General features: G+C 41.0%; 1 protein-coding gene across 2 annotated transcripts in view; it reads right to left on the reverse strand.

Annotated features, from left to right (window-relative positions):
* Positions 1 to 1,110: 1,110 nt before the first annotated feature.
* LOC110085536 (uncharacterized) overlaps positions 1,111 to 16,285 on the reverse strand; it is a 223,962-nt gene continuing 208,787 nt past the window's right edge. Inside the window, exons 3-6 of one of the 2 annotated variants that reach the window (XM_078389683.1) lie at positions 8,493 to 8,621; positions 6,900 to 7,028; positions 6,522 to 6,559; positions 1,111 to 1,538 (exon numbers count right to left, since the gene is read on the reverse strand). In XM_078389683.1, coding sequence (XP_078245809.1) covers positions 1,320 to 1,538; positions 6,522 to 6,559; positions 6,900 to 7,028; positions 8,493 to 8,621 — 515 coding nt within the window. In that variant the 3' untranslated portion in view covers positions 1,111 to 1,319. Of the gene's footprint in view, positions 1,539 to 6,521; positions 6,560 to 6,899; positions 7,029 to 8,492; positions 8,622 to 16,285 lie in introns of those variants that run through there. The other variant, XR_013543210.1, reaches the window with a different exon arrangement.

The raw sequence follows: 16,285 nt of genomic DNA on the forward strand, positions 1-16,285 counted from the left end.
AACCAGCTGTCATATGATCGAATCCATGCAACGGAGTGAGCGCCTGTCGCTTGTCCCAGCTCCTGGCAACCTAGCAGTTCGAAAGCATGTAATAATGAGAGTAGATAAATAGGTACCACCATGGTGGGAAGCTAACAGCGTTCCGTGTCTAGTCACGCTGGCCATGTGACCACGGAAACTGTCTTCGGACAAACGCTGGCTCTACGGCTTGGAAACAGGGATGAGCACCGCCCCTTAGAGTTGGACACAAAAGGACTAAGTGTCAAGGGGAACCTTTAACTTTACCTTATGTTACAGTTGCAGTTAATTATGCAGGCTACACATTGCCCGCCCACCCCCATGAGTTGGGTACTCATTTTACCAACCTCGGAAGGAGAGAAGGCTGAGTCAACCACAAGCCGGCTGCCTTGGACTGAACGCTGGGTCATGAGCAGTACAGCCGTTTAACCATTGTGCCATGATTCTACTTGTGTGAATTATGTGGTAAATTGTTTGATAATAATAATAATGGGCCATCAAGTCAGTTCTGGCTTATGGGAATGCTCTTCAGAGTTTTCTAGGTAGAGAATACTCCGAAGTGTTTTACCAATCCCATGCTCCGGGGGCATCCTGAGATTGTGCAGCTTTCCCCAGGCCACACAGGCTGGTTCTACTTGAAGGAGGGACATTGGGGAATCAAACTTCCAGCCTCTGGCTCTGCAGCCAGATACGTAAACCACTGAGCTATCTTTCATTCGTTCGTTTAGTTGTGTCCGACTCTTCGTGACCCCATGGACCAGAGCACGCCAGCCAGCAGTAAACGGTTTAAGGACTATAACACACACCCCAGCATATATTTAACATCCAACACATGGACTCCATCTGATCTACAAAAACATATACTAAAAATGTAGATATAGGACCAAAATAATTCTAGACATAATATTCATCTAAACAATTTTAAAAAACCACAACCTGAGTTTTTAAAAAGCCACAAGAGCATCTTGTGCTCTTGCTTTCCACTTTTATTCATTTAAAGCCCTTGCAATTTACTTTTTCAGCTACAAGAGTTACTCCCAAAGTAGCTCATAAATGAGTAAGAACAAGATAGCTCCTGTTTTTCATTCATTCTTTCTTTGGATCAGACCTCTTAGAATCCCCATGAGGATCCCTGGTGGTGTTTAAAAATCGTAGTCCAAACAAAGCAAAACAAAATGATCTGCCCCCCAAAAAAACAATCCCACAAAACACAATGGAAAAAGGGAAGCAAGAAGAAACAAAAAGCAAGAAAGCACTTTTGTTTTCCAAGACGCCATTAAGACAAAGAGCTGAAGTTCCTATTAAAACCATTGCATTTTGAAATTTCGCCCTGACCAGTCAGCCCTGTGGCTTGTCAAAGATGGTGGCACTGAAGGATTATTACTTACGAAGATCATAATAGATGCCATAGTAACCTGGCAGGCAGCTACACTTGCCGGTGACATGGTGGCACTCTTCATTCTTTCCAGAACACTGACAGTCTTGGTTACAGTTCTCCCCATATGTGCCTGGCAGACAAGCTGAGGGAAGAGGAAATGTAAACCGATGAATTACATTTGTCTTGATCAACACTACACTCAAACAAAGAGTCGAGCAGAATTCATTCGATAAGACCACTGCCTACAGAAGAATGCTGCCCACTGGGATTTGGGGTTTATTATGTTTGCTTGGGGATTACTTTGTGGTTTGATTCTGTTTTGTTCAGTCAATTTGTGCCCAACTGTCAAGGGCCAGTTGCAATTTTCTTGTCACTTAGAGAAAGTCATAGGTGGATGTCTGGGAAAATCAGCTAAAATAATAAACTCGGGACAGTCCCCCGACATATGCAGGGCAGCTCTCTCCTTTACAGATGCCTTGAAGCTTCAAGTCAACTACAAATGTTTTATACAGTTCCTTTCCTGATTCTCTTTCCCATCTTGGAGTCCAGCACTGATGTTTGTGATTTATGTCATGTGTGTTGCCTTGTACCATAAAATACAAGTGTACTTTTAAAGGGTTTATTTCCAATAACACAGAAGAACATGTCATTGGAATGCATCCAAGTTCCTTAGAGGCTAGGCTCACATGAACATACTTCTTACCACTTGATTATAAAATAGAGTGTTACAGCTTGCCTCTGAATGTGTTGTTTGTTTGTTTTCCTTTGGAAAAAAACATTGCACTGGAATCTGGAACCTGGGTCATGGCAAATGGACAACTTTTTTGTTAGGTTGAAACATAGACTGAAGAAGCTACTTCGATGAGTGGCGAAAAGTTTCAAGCTAACAAGAAAGAAGTCCAATATATTCGCGAAGGTTTTCATGGCCGGGAGGTTGTTGTCCTCTGAAGATGCCGGCCACAGAGACTGGCGAAACGTCAGGAAGAACAACCTTCAGAACACGGCCAAAGAGCCTGAAAAACCCAGAACAACCAAGAAAGAAGTCCATTTGCCATGACTCAACGTCCAGATAACCACACCTGGATGACTGAGAATCTTCACAGATACATTGCACTGGAAGTTATGTGAAAGTTCTGTCAAAAATGGCCCATGCACACACGAGAGGCATCACTTCATACTACAGCTAGGACAGGAGGGATGTGGACATGTGATCCAGCCTTAAATGTATCACATCTGCATCTATGAGAGTGGTGGGAAGAAATCATGTGTACCAAATGGGACAGGCTTTCAAAACCCGAAGTGTACAAAGTGGCCTTTAAGTGGCCTTAGTTGTGGGGAATTTTCATCTTATAATTTACCGCCACTGCCTTCTCTTTCACAGCCACAAAGAAAAGGAAAGCTTTCACTTCTGTTTGAAAACAAACCATAGTTCCTTATTACATTTGAACATGTGGAATTGTGGTCTGTTTAAACTCTAGAAACCAAGTCTGATCCTGGTTTGGTTGATATAACAGGGAACAGTTATATCTTCTTTTTTCAGAGACAGAATGCAAAGGTTTTTAATAACTTCTTCATAACTAAGGTGTTACAAGAACTTGCCTTGTCTTTTTCAGGAACGTTTGGCCACCTGTAGCCTTCTGGATAATGTTGGACTACAATTTCCATCATTACCACTAGCTTTGTTGCCTAGGAGTGAGAAGAGTTGTGGTCTAATAGGTACATGGAGGGATGCAAGTTGCCCAACCTGATGGATAGGAAATCCATATCTGAAATGGCCCAACATTTAGAAATACGTTTACGGCAACTGAAAATCAAGGCCATGCTTCTTGTCCAATGACAGAACCTCTGTTTTCCTGCTGAAGGGGAAACCTCAAACTGCATCAGGAAAATCCATCCTGCACATGAAAACTGTTTTTGATAGCTCGCAGTTTCAAATATGAGAACACATTAGAAAATACAGTGGTGCCTCGCTTAACGATTCCTCCGTTTAGCGATGAAATCGCTTAGCGATGACTTTTTGGGAGATTTTTGCGCTTTGTTTAGCGATGGTCCCTATGGGTGATTTTCGCCTAGCGATGGTTGGGACCATGCTTCGCATAGCGATTAAATTTTGGGTCCCCTGTTTCGCTTAACGATGGTTTAAACAGCCTCATGTTTGCTGTTTTTTAAATGTTTTTCTGTTATTTATAAAGTTAAAGTTTACTGTTTAAAATGTTTGAAATCATAAAGTGCACTTAATAAACCCTTTGTTAACCAAATTTGACTTTGTTCTGACTCTTTTTAAATTTGTTGTTGTATTTTTTTCCCCCATTGAGATGCATTGAATAGGTTTCAATGCATTTCAATTGGGGAACTGCGTTTCGCTTAGCGATGTTTCCTATGGCAATTTTCGCTTAAGGATGGCAATTTGTTCCTATTGGAACAGATTATCCAGTTTTCAATGCATTTCAATGGGAAACCACGTTTCGCTTAGCGATGAAATCGCTTAGCAGTGATTTTTTTGGCACGAATTAACATCGCTACGCGAGGCACCACTGTATCCTGTCTTCCTAACATCTGACTATTGGATTGCTTAGTCCACCGTCAATTTGCAAAGGGATTCAAAATTACATCAACAGAGGGAGGGGAACTCTAATGGAAATATCAAGTATTGATTTTTGTTCAGATTCTTCATTGCTATTGCCTGTTTGCATGTCAGAAATATGTTCACGATTAGCTCTCTCCATCTACTTGATTTCTCAGTCTTTCATCTCACTGTCATTTTTTCAGCTCTTGCTGCTTAATTTGTTTCCTTGACTTTCAGTTCCAAGTTTTGAACTGTGTGCATCTTACAATCTCTAACCTCAGCTTTGTAGGACAGATCAAACTGAGGATCATGCTAGAGATGAAGGATCCTGACCAAGTTTTAGAACTTGAAATAGAGTGAAATTCATGTCTCTGGGTCATTGTTCTGAATATCCAGATTTAATAGAAGTTATCATGGTGCCAACTATGTCCAATAGTCACCTTTTGCTTTACTTTACTTCCGACAGTCAGGCATGGACCCATTTTGATATATGTAACCAAACTGACAAAGCAATTTGTTCAGGAGCCTCTCCATGCAGTCTCTCACATACAAAAACACAAAATTCAACAATTTCACTGGAGAACATTCTAGAAAGGTTCTACGAGTGTTCTCCGTTGTTCTTTCCTATAGGTTTTTGCTCCCAGAACATGAGTTAGCTACATTTACAGTGGTGCCTCACTTAATGGGCGCCCTGTTTAATGACGAAATCGCATAGCGATTAACTTTTTGCGATCGTATTGTGATGTTTTAAATGGGGAAAAATTGCTTTGCGATGATTGGTACCCTGTTTTGCTTGCCGATCATCGCAAAACAATGATTTTTTAAACAGCTGATCGGTGGTTCAAAAATGGCTGCCGGGTAAAAAAAATGGCCACCCGCTGTTTTCTGGGATGGATTCCTCGCTTACCGGGCAGCGAAAATGGCCGCCGTATGGAGGATTTTTGCTTAAAGGTGAGTCTGAAGCCCATAGGAATGCATTGAAGGGATTTCAATGCATTCCTATGGGCTTTTTAATATCGCATAGCGACGAAATCGCTTTGCAGTGATTTTTGCTGCACCGATTATCATCACTATGCGAGGCACCACTGTATATTATACATGATATTCTTAATGTGCAAGTAAATAGTATATATAGTTTTTTAAAAATTAAACAATCCCTCTGAACAAGTGGGTAGGGAGAAAGAGGAGCTTGTAAATAGCAAAGCACAAGTTAGCATATTCCCTTTTTTGGTAACATTTACAATATTACTATTTTTTTAGGATTCTGTGACAACTGGTAATGTCACTACTGCTTGGGCGTAGCAAATAACATTCATTCATCGCTCCTAAAATATTACTTTTAGGGGGTCATTTCTGGGTATCTGGGACCACATATGTATTTTAAATATATACAGTATATAGAAATAATAATGATAGCCTATTGCAACTGATGTCATGCATGCAGTTTTCCATATTGAAATCTTGCTACTGTTTTTTGAGTTTGGCCTCTGGTTGATGTTCACATTGTTGTTGTCCAAAGCCGGACAGAACTAAGAAATGATTTAATCCTTCAAGTTTCTGTTGGCCTGCTAATCAAGCTCTTCTGCCTCAAGTTGTCCCTTTTCCCAGGTCAATTAAATACCGTCCATTATTTGCTGTGGCTGACATATATGGTGGAGCTTGATGTCAAAGTGGGTCCACAGGCTGAGCCCTCTGCATTACAGCTAATTCTAGCTTCTTTAAAGTAACTATATGTTTTTTTCTGAAATATCTGGAAACTGAACATAGGAAGCTATTTTATGTTGAGTCAAGCCACCAGCCTATCTAACTTAATATCGTTGACAATGATAGGCTGCCATTGTCTAGAATTTTGGACAGGAGGCTTGTCCAGCATTAACTCTCCCAAATGAGCTTTGGCCATTGGAGCAATAGGAATCCACTCTGGTGGTCTGCACACTACAGTGTGAGAACAATTAACCTGGATTCACCAATTCATTCATTCATGCCTTAGAGTAGATTTCTAAGCATTACTACATAAATATGCTTATGGCCAGTGGTGCAGTAGATTCAAGGCTCAAAAATCAAGCTCCCAAGACTATCTGATTAGCGGGGATTATGATATCACCAGGCATTCCCTTCAGGCTATCCTGTTCTCTCTGAGCTTAGCTGCAACCTTCACAGTAGCTAGGAGAGAAACGGATTTCCTCAGGTTGCTGGATCATTGTAGCTTGATCAACTGCACTTTAATCTTTCCTGAAACTGGCCTCTTTTTCATGTATTACAACATTTTCATTTTCCCAGGCCGGCAATTTACACAGTAGATAAGGGGTATATGTCTTAGAGGCTACATTAAGCAAGTCGATAGATTTGTAGTTCTCGGAGCCAGTTGAATCTCCTTCTATTTCAGATTTCCTTAAATACTGGGAAATAATTGTGTGCTAGTCAAACTCCATAGTAGAGTTGGAAAGAATAGTGAAGCACCCTGCTGTCAAGAGAGAGAGACAGCAAGGGCAAGAGAGATAGATTTGTAAAGCAACCTGTTAGCATGATAGGTTTGAATATGGGGTAGGAAAGTCATACCTTCAAAAGGAAAAAGAAGAAGGCAGTATTCACCATACCTGAAAGGACAGAAAAGGATCACGGAATTCAGAATGAACTCTAACCGTTGATTTAGTAAGTAAGATAATATATTTAAGAGGGAAATCCTGAAGCCTTTTTACTTCAGCAGTATTTTACCCTAGTTGCATTAAATATCCATGTAAGTGTTCCACTCTAAGTGAGGCTTGAAGCACAAAGACATATGGAAGGGAATGTGAGACTACCTTTGGTTGCAAAACAATGTGGAATTATCATTATGGGAATTTTACTGGAGGAAATCACAGGAATGCAAATATCTAAGACAAGAGGTTGTTAGGAGGCATCTTAAAAAGGAAAAAATATTGCCACTTGAGTTCTTACTAGTATCACAGTGAACTCCAATCCAGCCTGGATGACAAATACATTTCCCCAAACGATGGTCACAAACACCACCTTGGCTACAGTGACAGTTCTGTTGGCAGTTCTCTCCATACTTCCCAGCTTCACACTCTATAGTGAAACAGAACAAAATTTCATTCGAGCATTCGGACAGCTGAACCTAGAACTACTTGTAGTTCTGGTAAGGTGAAAGAGTATGAAGAATACACTGAATGAATTAAACACAGACACACAGCCTCTTTATGTCTCTTATCCAATTCACAAGCTATTCCAGTCCACCAACTGGAACACATGCACCGTCCAGTTGTGTGATTACAAGTAGCCTTGTTTTAACAGGTGCAATGCTATAGGCAGTTATTTCCTTAAAAACCTGGACAGCAAGCTGTGAAGGATTTATTTTAATCTAACATGAAAGGACAATGACTAGCGCTATACATAGGATTTGTCTTTTGAAATTATGATGTGATTTCTCCTCTGCATACATGTTGATCAGTACGGGCATAAGACCTTTTTCCTTACCCTACGGACTGCTATGAAGGCTGGAAAGTGTCGACAGCTCCTTCCTCCCCCACCCCCAGCTTCCAAATATTATTCCTCAGGGCCATTTGATAGCCAAAAATCGTCACCAGCTTGCCATCAGTAGGATTGGAACCACCAGCTGGGATGTGGCAGTGGTTTTTGGCAATTAAAGGCTCCTTTCCACTTCCCAAAGCTCCCAAAGGCTTCCCCAAGACAAAAGGGAGCCCTAGGGGACCCTAGAATCTAAAGTGGGGGTGTAGGAAGCATTTAATTAACTTCAAGTAAATTTTAGGGGTGCAAACTGATAAAATGATGAGCTTCTGCCACACAAAGTCATGCAATCAATATTTTGGCTATTACCTTACCACTTTGCAATTATATCCCATTCTTCAGCTATGTGTATCAATCAGCTCCTTTTTAAAAAATCAAAATTGAAAGAAACCTTTTGAAGATCAGCACCCATCCATATGAACCCTAGCTGCATTCCATGGGGAGACAGTAGCTGGATCCAAGATATAGAGAATGTTCCCCTTGATGGAGAGATTCTGTGTGTTACTGTATTTTTCCTTGTATAAGATGATACTTTTGTCTAAAATATTTATACTAAAAATTGAGGATTATCTTATACATGGAAGCCAAGGAGAGAACAAAATGGCCCATACCTTGTCTCTGCAAACAGGCTGCCTCCAGTCATGAGGCTTAGCTTCCTCCAATCACGACCCTTACGTAACTGGTGTCAGCTGATGCTACAAACAAATCGGAACACACCTTGTTGGAGGTGGAGCCTGTAGCCGATGCTTAGATTCAACAGAGACTCGTAATGTCTGAGTGTTCTGAGTCCAGAGGCTGAATACTCAAAGCTCAGTTAAGATTTCTTAATTTGGGACTAGAAAAGTGGGAGGTGTCTTATACACGGGGCGTCTTATAGACAGAAAAATATGGTATCATCCAAGAAAGCCACTTCTCTCGTCTCATGCTTGTGATACAGACATCAGCTGACCACTTCGTCATCTATTGTTTTAGAGAACTAGCCCCAATGTTAAATTCACAAAGTACCTTCCTCATAGAACAGACCTCTCCATCTCACAGCGCATGCACACACCCCAGTGACATGATGACAGACTGCTCCATTCTTACAGTTGCAACTCTGACTGCAGTCTTCTCCGTAATGTTTTTCTGGACAAGCTGTTGAGGGAGAAAGAGAAGAAGATAGGGTAGGGGAAAATGAACCAAAAAGCTCCATCACACGACATCAAAGGACAAATCAGATTCATCTGGAACTCGATTCAAGGAAAACAAAGAAAAGGAAAGGCTTTTCTTTCAAGTCACACATATGTGTTTGTATATTGACCAGCACGATTGGCAAAACAACGGAGACCCACAAATGTGTATGATCATAACAAAATCTGACTAGTGTTTTCTATTCTTCTTTTTTTTAAAAGCAAGAAGTGGAATAATTTGCGTGATAGATCAGCAGTCTTCCTTCTATGTTTCTGAATGTCTCTGTTTAAAACAAACAGCCACAGCCAGTGTGACAGGCAGTTTGTTTATTTGCTGTCTTGGTAAGAAAGCTCTTCTGCAAAGCAGAGGGTGTTTTTTTCCCTGTTTGCAGCTCAGCACAAGAATTATTCTGGTGCTGAGGTTTTTTTCAGTCCTCTCTTCAGGGGACAGAGCAAATGTGGAAAGGACAAGTTTTGTTCATATGTTGTAGAAATAAAGAAATAGGCAACTTTGATTTTTAAGAACCCTACAAAAAATCATAGCCAGTTAAACATGTGATAAAGCATCAAGAAAATCAATTCTCTTTGCTCAGAATGAAAGCACTTAAAGCAATGTTGATGTGACTATAACCATTTCACTCAATGACTGAAATCCTGCTTATGCAGCTATGATGTGTAGAGCTGCTTATGTCATCATTTGCAGCAATCTGTTGGAAGTAAACATTTCCCATTTCCTCCTGAAGATCTCAAGGCTCCTACAGAATCACAGAGAAACTGCCAGGGGCTGTGGGATGACTTTCCATGGGAGCCTTAAGCAAGGGGGGCAGAATCAGAATTTTCTACTTAGAAAAATTGCCATGGCCAATGACATCCTCAGCCTTCTGCAGCATAGTTGCACGTCCAGAATTTCAGCCAATTATTCTTTAATTCGTAGATTTTAGTCTTGAGAAGTATTCCCCCCGCCCCCACATTATAATCCCTTGAAATCACAATGTGGCCAGTTGTGATTTCTGAGAGTTCTATTCTAGAGAAGTAACTTCTCGAAGTCTGAATCTGATCTCTTGTTCTAGATTCTGATATGGTAAATGGATATGGAACTGGCAAGTATCAGCATGTTTCAGCATATCTTTCAAAACTGAACTCCCATTTTGCTACTTATGAAGAGGGCCAGAAGATAGAATTTGCAGAGCAAGACAGGTGGAAGGAGGCCCTTTTTCATGCAGTATATGAGATGCTGTCATGGCCTCTGACACATACAACTTTAAATGGTCCACATGACGAGGAAGCACATGTCTGATGATGGGATGCTGTAGAATGTAGAGAGCAGATAAAGTCTTCTCCCAACACTCTTACTCGGAGAATGAAAATAAAGTCTTCCCATATGGATTTGATAGAATGGAGAGAGGTGACATATACAGAATCAGATCAATAACCTAAAACTGACTATTTCATTAGTTCTCCAAAAGTCCGCTATATAGCACACTTTTTGACCGGGGGGTGGGGATTAAAATCAGAGGCATGCTTCACTCTTCACCCAAGAAGATCTATGTATATTTTCCCAATGAGTCCCCAGAACAATTAGCAGCCAACAACCTTAAAACTGCCAGAAAGGTCAGCTAATATTGAATTGTTGCCTTTTATTTTGCCAAGTTAATCAGGGCTCAGAGATACTTTTTGGATGGCACCACACAGGAAACCTCATGCAACCTTACTCTGCCACCTTCAAGATGATGTCACATCTTTTTTTTACTGGCAGTCATGAAGGCATTTTATACTCTGAAAGACAAGGAGCAGTGGATACATCCAACACTTGGCTGAGCCAAAAAATTCTCCAGAGAATTTTCACCTTGAATTTCAGAGACAGGATCATTATTATTGCAGAGCTCCACCTAGTGATTGCTGGTTGATGACCACCATGTTTTTCCTATGAGGCCCATGGAGAGTTGTGCTATATGACAATGCAGCATTACTCTCACAGAGGCTTTGGAAGGCAGGGGAAGAATGGTATCCACACATGAGAATCCACCAATGGCATGTTTCAGCATATCCTTCAAAACTGGACTCCCATTTTGCTACTGATGAAGAGAGTCAGAAGATAGAATTTGAAGAGCAAGACAGGTTGAAGGAGGCCCTTTTTCATGCAGTATATGAGATGCTGTCATGGCCATTAACACATACAACTTTAAAGGGTTTAAGAAATCCATAGGCAAAAAAATAAATAAATCTACCAATGGCTGTTCAGCCCCATAGCTTGAAATGGAATTTTCCACATCATGAAGAAGCACATGTCTGATGATGGGATGCTGTAGAATGTAGAGAGCAGATAAACAAAGCTGATGCAATCACCTGCGGGCTCTCATTGTGAGCTTTTCAGGAGAATATGGCAATTCGGCTGCCAGTCTTCAGAGAAAGGCTGTTGAGCTTGTTGGAATATAACACTCTACTCTAGCATAACAATACTTGGTTCTTTTATTTATTTGTTCATTAGACTTATACCCTGCCCATCTAGACCAAAGGTCTAATAGGACTTCCAAGGTGAGCGAGATATTTAAGGAGTGGTTTTACCAGTTCCACTCGTCCAGTGAGTTTCCATGGCCAAGTTGGGATTTGAATCCTGTTCTCCAGAATCCTAGTCCATCACTCTGTCCACTACACCACACTGGGAATCACCACAAGAGCATCAAGGTAGAATCATGCCAGTTGCAATCAGCACTGCCACTGGCTTGTAGAGGGTGTGTTTTCTTCATGGCAGTCACTGGCTGCACAATGCTAATGCTTGTACAAATGGCACACTGCCGTGTTGTTATGTTGGCAGGACTTTCCACTCAACAGACACTCAACAGAATACTGACTGGTATTAAAGTCATTGGAAATATCCATGTTGTCATGTACATGCACTTTAAAAAGTAACAGGCAGTAAATAGAATCAAGCAGAAACTTATTTGGAAAAGCAATATTTCCAGCATGCACTTAGAACTCATAATTATTGTTGGCTTATGCCTTAATTCCAGGAAGAGAGCATTCCAAAGAGCAGAGGCAACTAAAGCTGATGCCCTTTTGTGGGGGCAACTGCCAGATTAATTGAAAATTAAAAGGAATATCTCTCTCTTCTCAAGGGTAAAGAGATTGGGCAAGAGTATAAGGGATAAGTCAGTTCCTCCAATAAACTGATCCAAGTATATTTAGTAGGAAGGTGTGAAAAATTCATTCCGTGAAGATTTTAAAAAAAATTATTTACTCAGTTTTGCACCTTCCTGACTCAACATGGAAACAAACACACTCTCCAGTCTTGCAACGTGCCCTGCAGAAGTAACAAAAATGCGTTTAACACAGAGACTTGTGGAGAATAAGCTTTACACTTGTGGAATGTGTGGATCAATTAATGCACCATTTGAAAAAGGACAGGAGGTTTTTTTTTCCCCTTGAAAAAAGGGGAAAAAATAAATCCTTACAGAACTTCAAATCTGGGGGTGAGAAAAAGAGAAGTCCTCAGAAACATACCCCAACCCTAACTCACGCTAGGTCTGCCAAACCTTCGTGATATCACAAGGATTTTCCTCCCTTATTTGAGGTTTTGGTTTTCCAATATCAGAAAATGAAAAGCTACTGCCCTGATAACTCTACCTTACCTTGGGTCAGCAGCTTAGGGTACTGGAGGAAAATAAGCTATGTAGCATTAGTCTGGAAGGAAATGAGAAACCAAGTATGAACGGGGTATGTTGACTGCACATTGGTAATGTCCACTCTATTTTTTATTTATGTAATGTATTATTCTGGATTTTTCTTCTTCTCTGCAGGATAGAATTTGAGCCATCTGTTCTTTGTCCTCCATACATGAGCAGGCCTCAGGTGGTATGGAGCAAGCCTACTCTATTACTTCCTCCTGGCCATATTTCAGCCAGTAAGCCCTGCCTTTACTGATATATGACTGACTGACTGACTGACTGACTGACTGACTTCCTTCCTTCCTTCCTTCCTTCCTTTCAGGGTGGTAAACAGCTACGCCGATGTCTTTGGATTCCGTCTAGAGTGTTTTGCAAATGTAGTGGGTTTTGCCAGAAGACGTGGAAGAAAAGCTGCCATCATTATTCTGACTTGTTCCATTACTGATCAGCTACATTCAGTTTGATCCAAGGTTGGCCAAAGTTCAGTCCTGGAAATATACCATCGCGACCCTGGACCTGATTTTAAGTGCTAATTCTCAACTCTGGAACATCTTCATCACTTCTAGTAATCCTGAACTCACTCCCAAGCGCCGACATCTTTATAGCCAAAACAGGGCCACCTAGCAACAAGGAGGGAGGTATCGGCATGCTTGAGGCAATATGAAGGCTTGCAGAAGTACAATAAAATCGAATTTAAAACACACACAAAGCTGAGAGAGGGAAATGGATTTTGACATTATATTGTTAACATTTGTGTTTGTAGCATGTTGTGAGCCACAGTAAGTTTCTGCTTCAGGAGGAAAGTGGCTTTAAAATAGATTAGTAGATGAGTAAGAAGTAAATTTTGAAAGAACGATCACCATATGAGCTCAATAAACACTGCACAGGCTCAGCAGTCACAGAATGTTGGAGGGGAAAACAGGAAAAAAGAGAGGTGGAATGGTCTATCTTGAAGGGCATAGGTGCCAACGAGTTAAACACCTGACCAAGAATACCAAGTTTTTTATCTTTTCCCCTCTTGTCTTCCCAAGATTCTCCTGCTGCGAATCTTTTGGAATGAAAGTGGAAAGGAGAGAGGGAAGAAAAAAATGCTGCAGATCTGTTTGGCAGGCGGCAAACGCCGCTGGAGGAGAAAGCATGAGCAGATATTTTTATGTGTCCCTGTCATCTTTTGCTCCATTTCTCTTTTGTCCTCCAAGGGAAAAGGAGCAAAAGAGGATATAAGAGGAGGCCCAGTGGCACCTTTTCCACCACAAAAACCTCAAATTATGAAGATGAGAAGCAAGATGTTCCTCCCAGCCTGGTCTGAAGAAGGGGGAGGGGTTTGAATGATTTCCCTCCCATCTTAGATTAACCACAGCTTGTTGTGTAGTCCACACGGTCATCCCTATGAAACTGATATGTTTCGACAATCTTCAATTATTGTTAAACACAGTTTAGGGCTGTAATGTAACACTAGATAGTATTTGACCAAAAACGGAAGTGGACATTTTTATTTCTGTGTGGGGACACTAGAAAGGCAAGGCTAGTGCTTGAACCTAATGATTAGCGAACCCATCTTTGATACAAGTGCAGCCTTCCTTGCAAGAAAAAGGGCAAAGACAAGCAAGCACCTCATGATCCAAGCATCTCATGATTGGATAGGGCATCTCATTCACGCTGAGGAGGGCTTTTAAGGTGTTAAGTCCGGTTGTTAGTCTCAGGTAGACAAGACTCACTGAATGAATGGGACTAGTTAAATCAACACACTGTTTTAACCAATCTGCCATAGTTATGATGAACAAATAGATTTAGCCCTACACGTCAAAGATTTAATCCACAAAACCAGTGGGGAAATGCAAACATTCCAAGTTACTATGATTGGGCATCACTGCTTCCCCACCTCAGTACTCAAAATTATCCCAGTAGATGCAAAAGAAGATTCCACCCCCCTTTCCTTACTTCAAGGCTTACTTAGTGTGAAACAAAGCAAGGGAACTGGTACTGTTAAGTATGAGAGGTTCTTACTGAGGAGGGCAATTGATTGGATATTGAGGTTGAACACTTTAGCTCCTTTTGGGTTAAATGAAGATTTCTTGCACAGCCTCACTGATTACCTTACAGTCCTTGACTCCTCTGCCAGCTGAGAATAAGTAGATACTATCCCTTCTGTATTTGCACTTTGGAGTAATGTTGGAGATGGTATAGACGAAACAAGAAGCAACAGCTCTAAAAGCTTGGTTTATATCTTATATGCTGTCGTTAAGCTGTACTAGGCATTTATTGATCTTGTTATGCGCATATTTATTAATATTTTATATTGTTAGCTGTATAGATAATAAAAAAGAGCTGTAAGAGTCCCTAGCCAACTGCTTCCACATTAGAATATATTTTTATTTTATGCTTAGCTCCTGAAGAAGGCCACCACCAAAATGCATCGAGCCTGCACTTTTTAGATAAGAATAACATCTGCATTGCCAACATTTTTATATATTTTGAGACTCACTCGCCCATTTGTACTTTTGCTTACTTAGCGTGAAACATTTTAAAACAGGCTTTCTGAGGCATATTTCAAAGTAGGGGTAGTCCTCTGGACCCATATTGCAGACTGGGAAGGATTGAGACTGTCAGAGAGCATTTTATGAGAGTCCTGCAATAGAATTCACTCTACATAGTGCAAGTCAGGTTCTTAGTAATTTACAACAACACTGCAGTGTTGCCTAGATTTGTTCTGACACTTTGGTAGGCTGGAGGTGGACTAAACCTCACAGAGTTGCTTACAGATTCCTGCAGTACTATCCTGAGTGTTTACCGCTATGTTGGAAGTTTTGTTGAGTAATTCGCATAGTGTGGCCCATCGGTATACAGTGGTACCCCGCATAGCGACATTAATCCGTTCCGGATTAATTGTCGCTATCCGGAAACATCGCTAAAGGGAACTAAAAAACCCATAGGAACGCATTAAACTTCGTTTAATGCGTTCCTATGGGGCGAAAACTCACTGTTCAGCAAAGATCCTCCATAGCGCCGCCATTTTCGCCACCTCGGTAAGCAAGGAAACCGCGCGAAAATGCTTGTGGTGGCCATTTTGGGCACCCGGTGGCCATTTTGGAACCACCGATCAGCTGTTCTAAAAACATCGCAATGCGAAGATCGGTAAGCAAAACGCTTACTGATCATCACAATGCGATGTTTTCCCATTTAAAACATTGCAATACGATCGCATTAGCGATGGCAAAAATAGATGGCTATGCGGATTCGTCATTAAACGGTGCACTCGTTATGCGAGGCACCACTGTAGTTGATTGTTATACTCCTATTTCAGTTTGGAGAACTGTGCTAAGAGAAAGCAATGTACAACAGCCTTGTAATGCAATCCATTATGAATGTGATGGGTCAGAGATAGGTCTAAATCAGTTTTGGATTCCCATTTCTGTTCAAAAATCCCACACATCTCTCAGATTGTAGCAATGGCCGGACACCTTTAGTTGCCTCCAAGGTCAAATCCAGCACCCAGATGTGTGGAGAAGCTCTGACCTGCAGAGATTCTCTTGGGATCAAACTGTCTGAAAGGCTCCCTGCTCCCAAGTAAACCTGCTCAGAATCTGTTGCATGTCCCACCATCTCAAGAGACTAAACAGTCCAACACATGAGAGCACTTTTTCTGCAGTGGCAACTTAAGTGTACAACTTCCTCCCAAGAAAAGTTCTGTCAGCTCTATCCATATGGTGCTCCTAGCAGGTGGTCAACATTGCATTATTCTGTTCAGCTTTTTAAAAACTGGGTTTTAAAATGTTTGGTTTTTTTTTTTTTCATTAGTTCTGAAATAAAATTTTTGAACACTTTTTATTTTAGATGAACTACATAGACTTAGGCCAGGCACAGATCATTTTACGCTAATATTTTATCTCATGTAGTGTTAGATTAGAACTAGCCATTTATAAGAGTCGTGGAGCTGAAATCATAGACAGCGGATGACCAAAGA

The sequence above is a fragment of the Pogona vitticeps genome, chromosome 3, assembly GCF_051106095.1.
Source record: "Pogona vitticeps strain Pit_001003342236 chromosome 3, PviZW2.1, whole genome shotgun sequence".
Classification (NCBI taxonomy): Eukaryota; Metazoa; Chordata; class Lepidosauria; order Squamata; family Agamidae; genus Pogona; species Pogona vitticeps.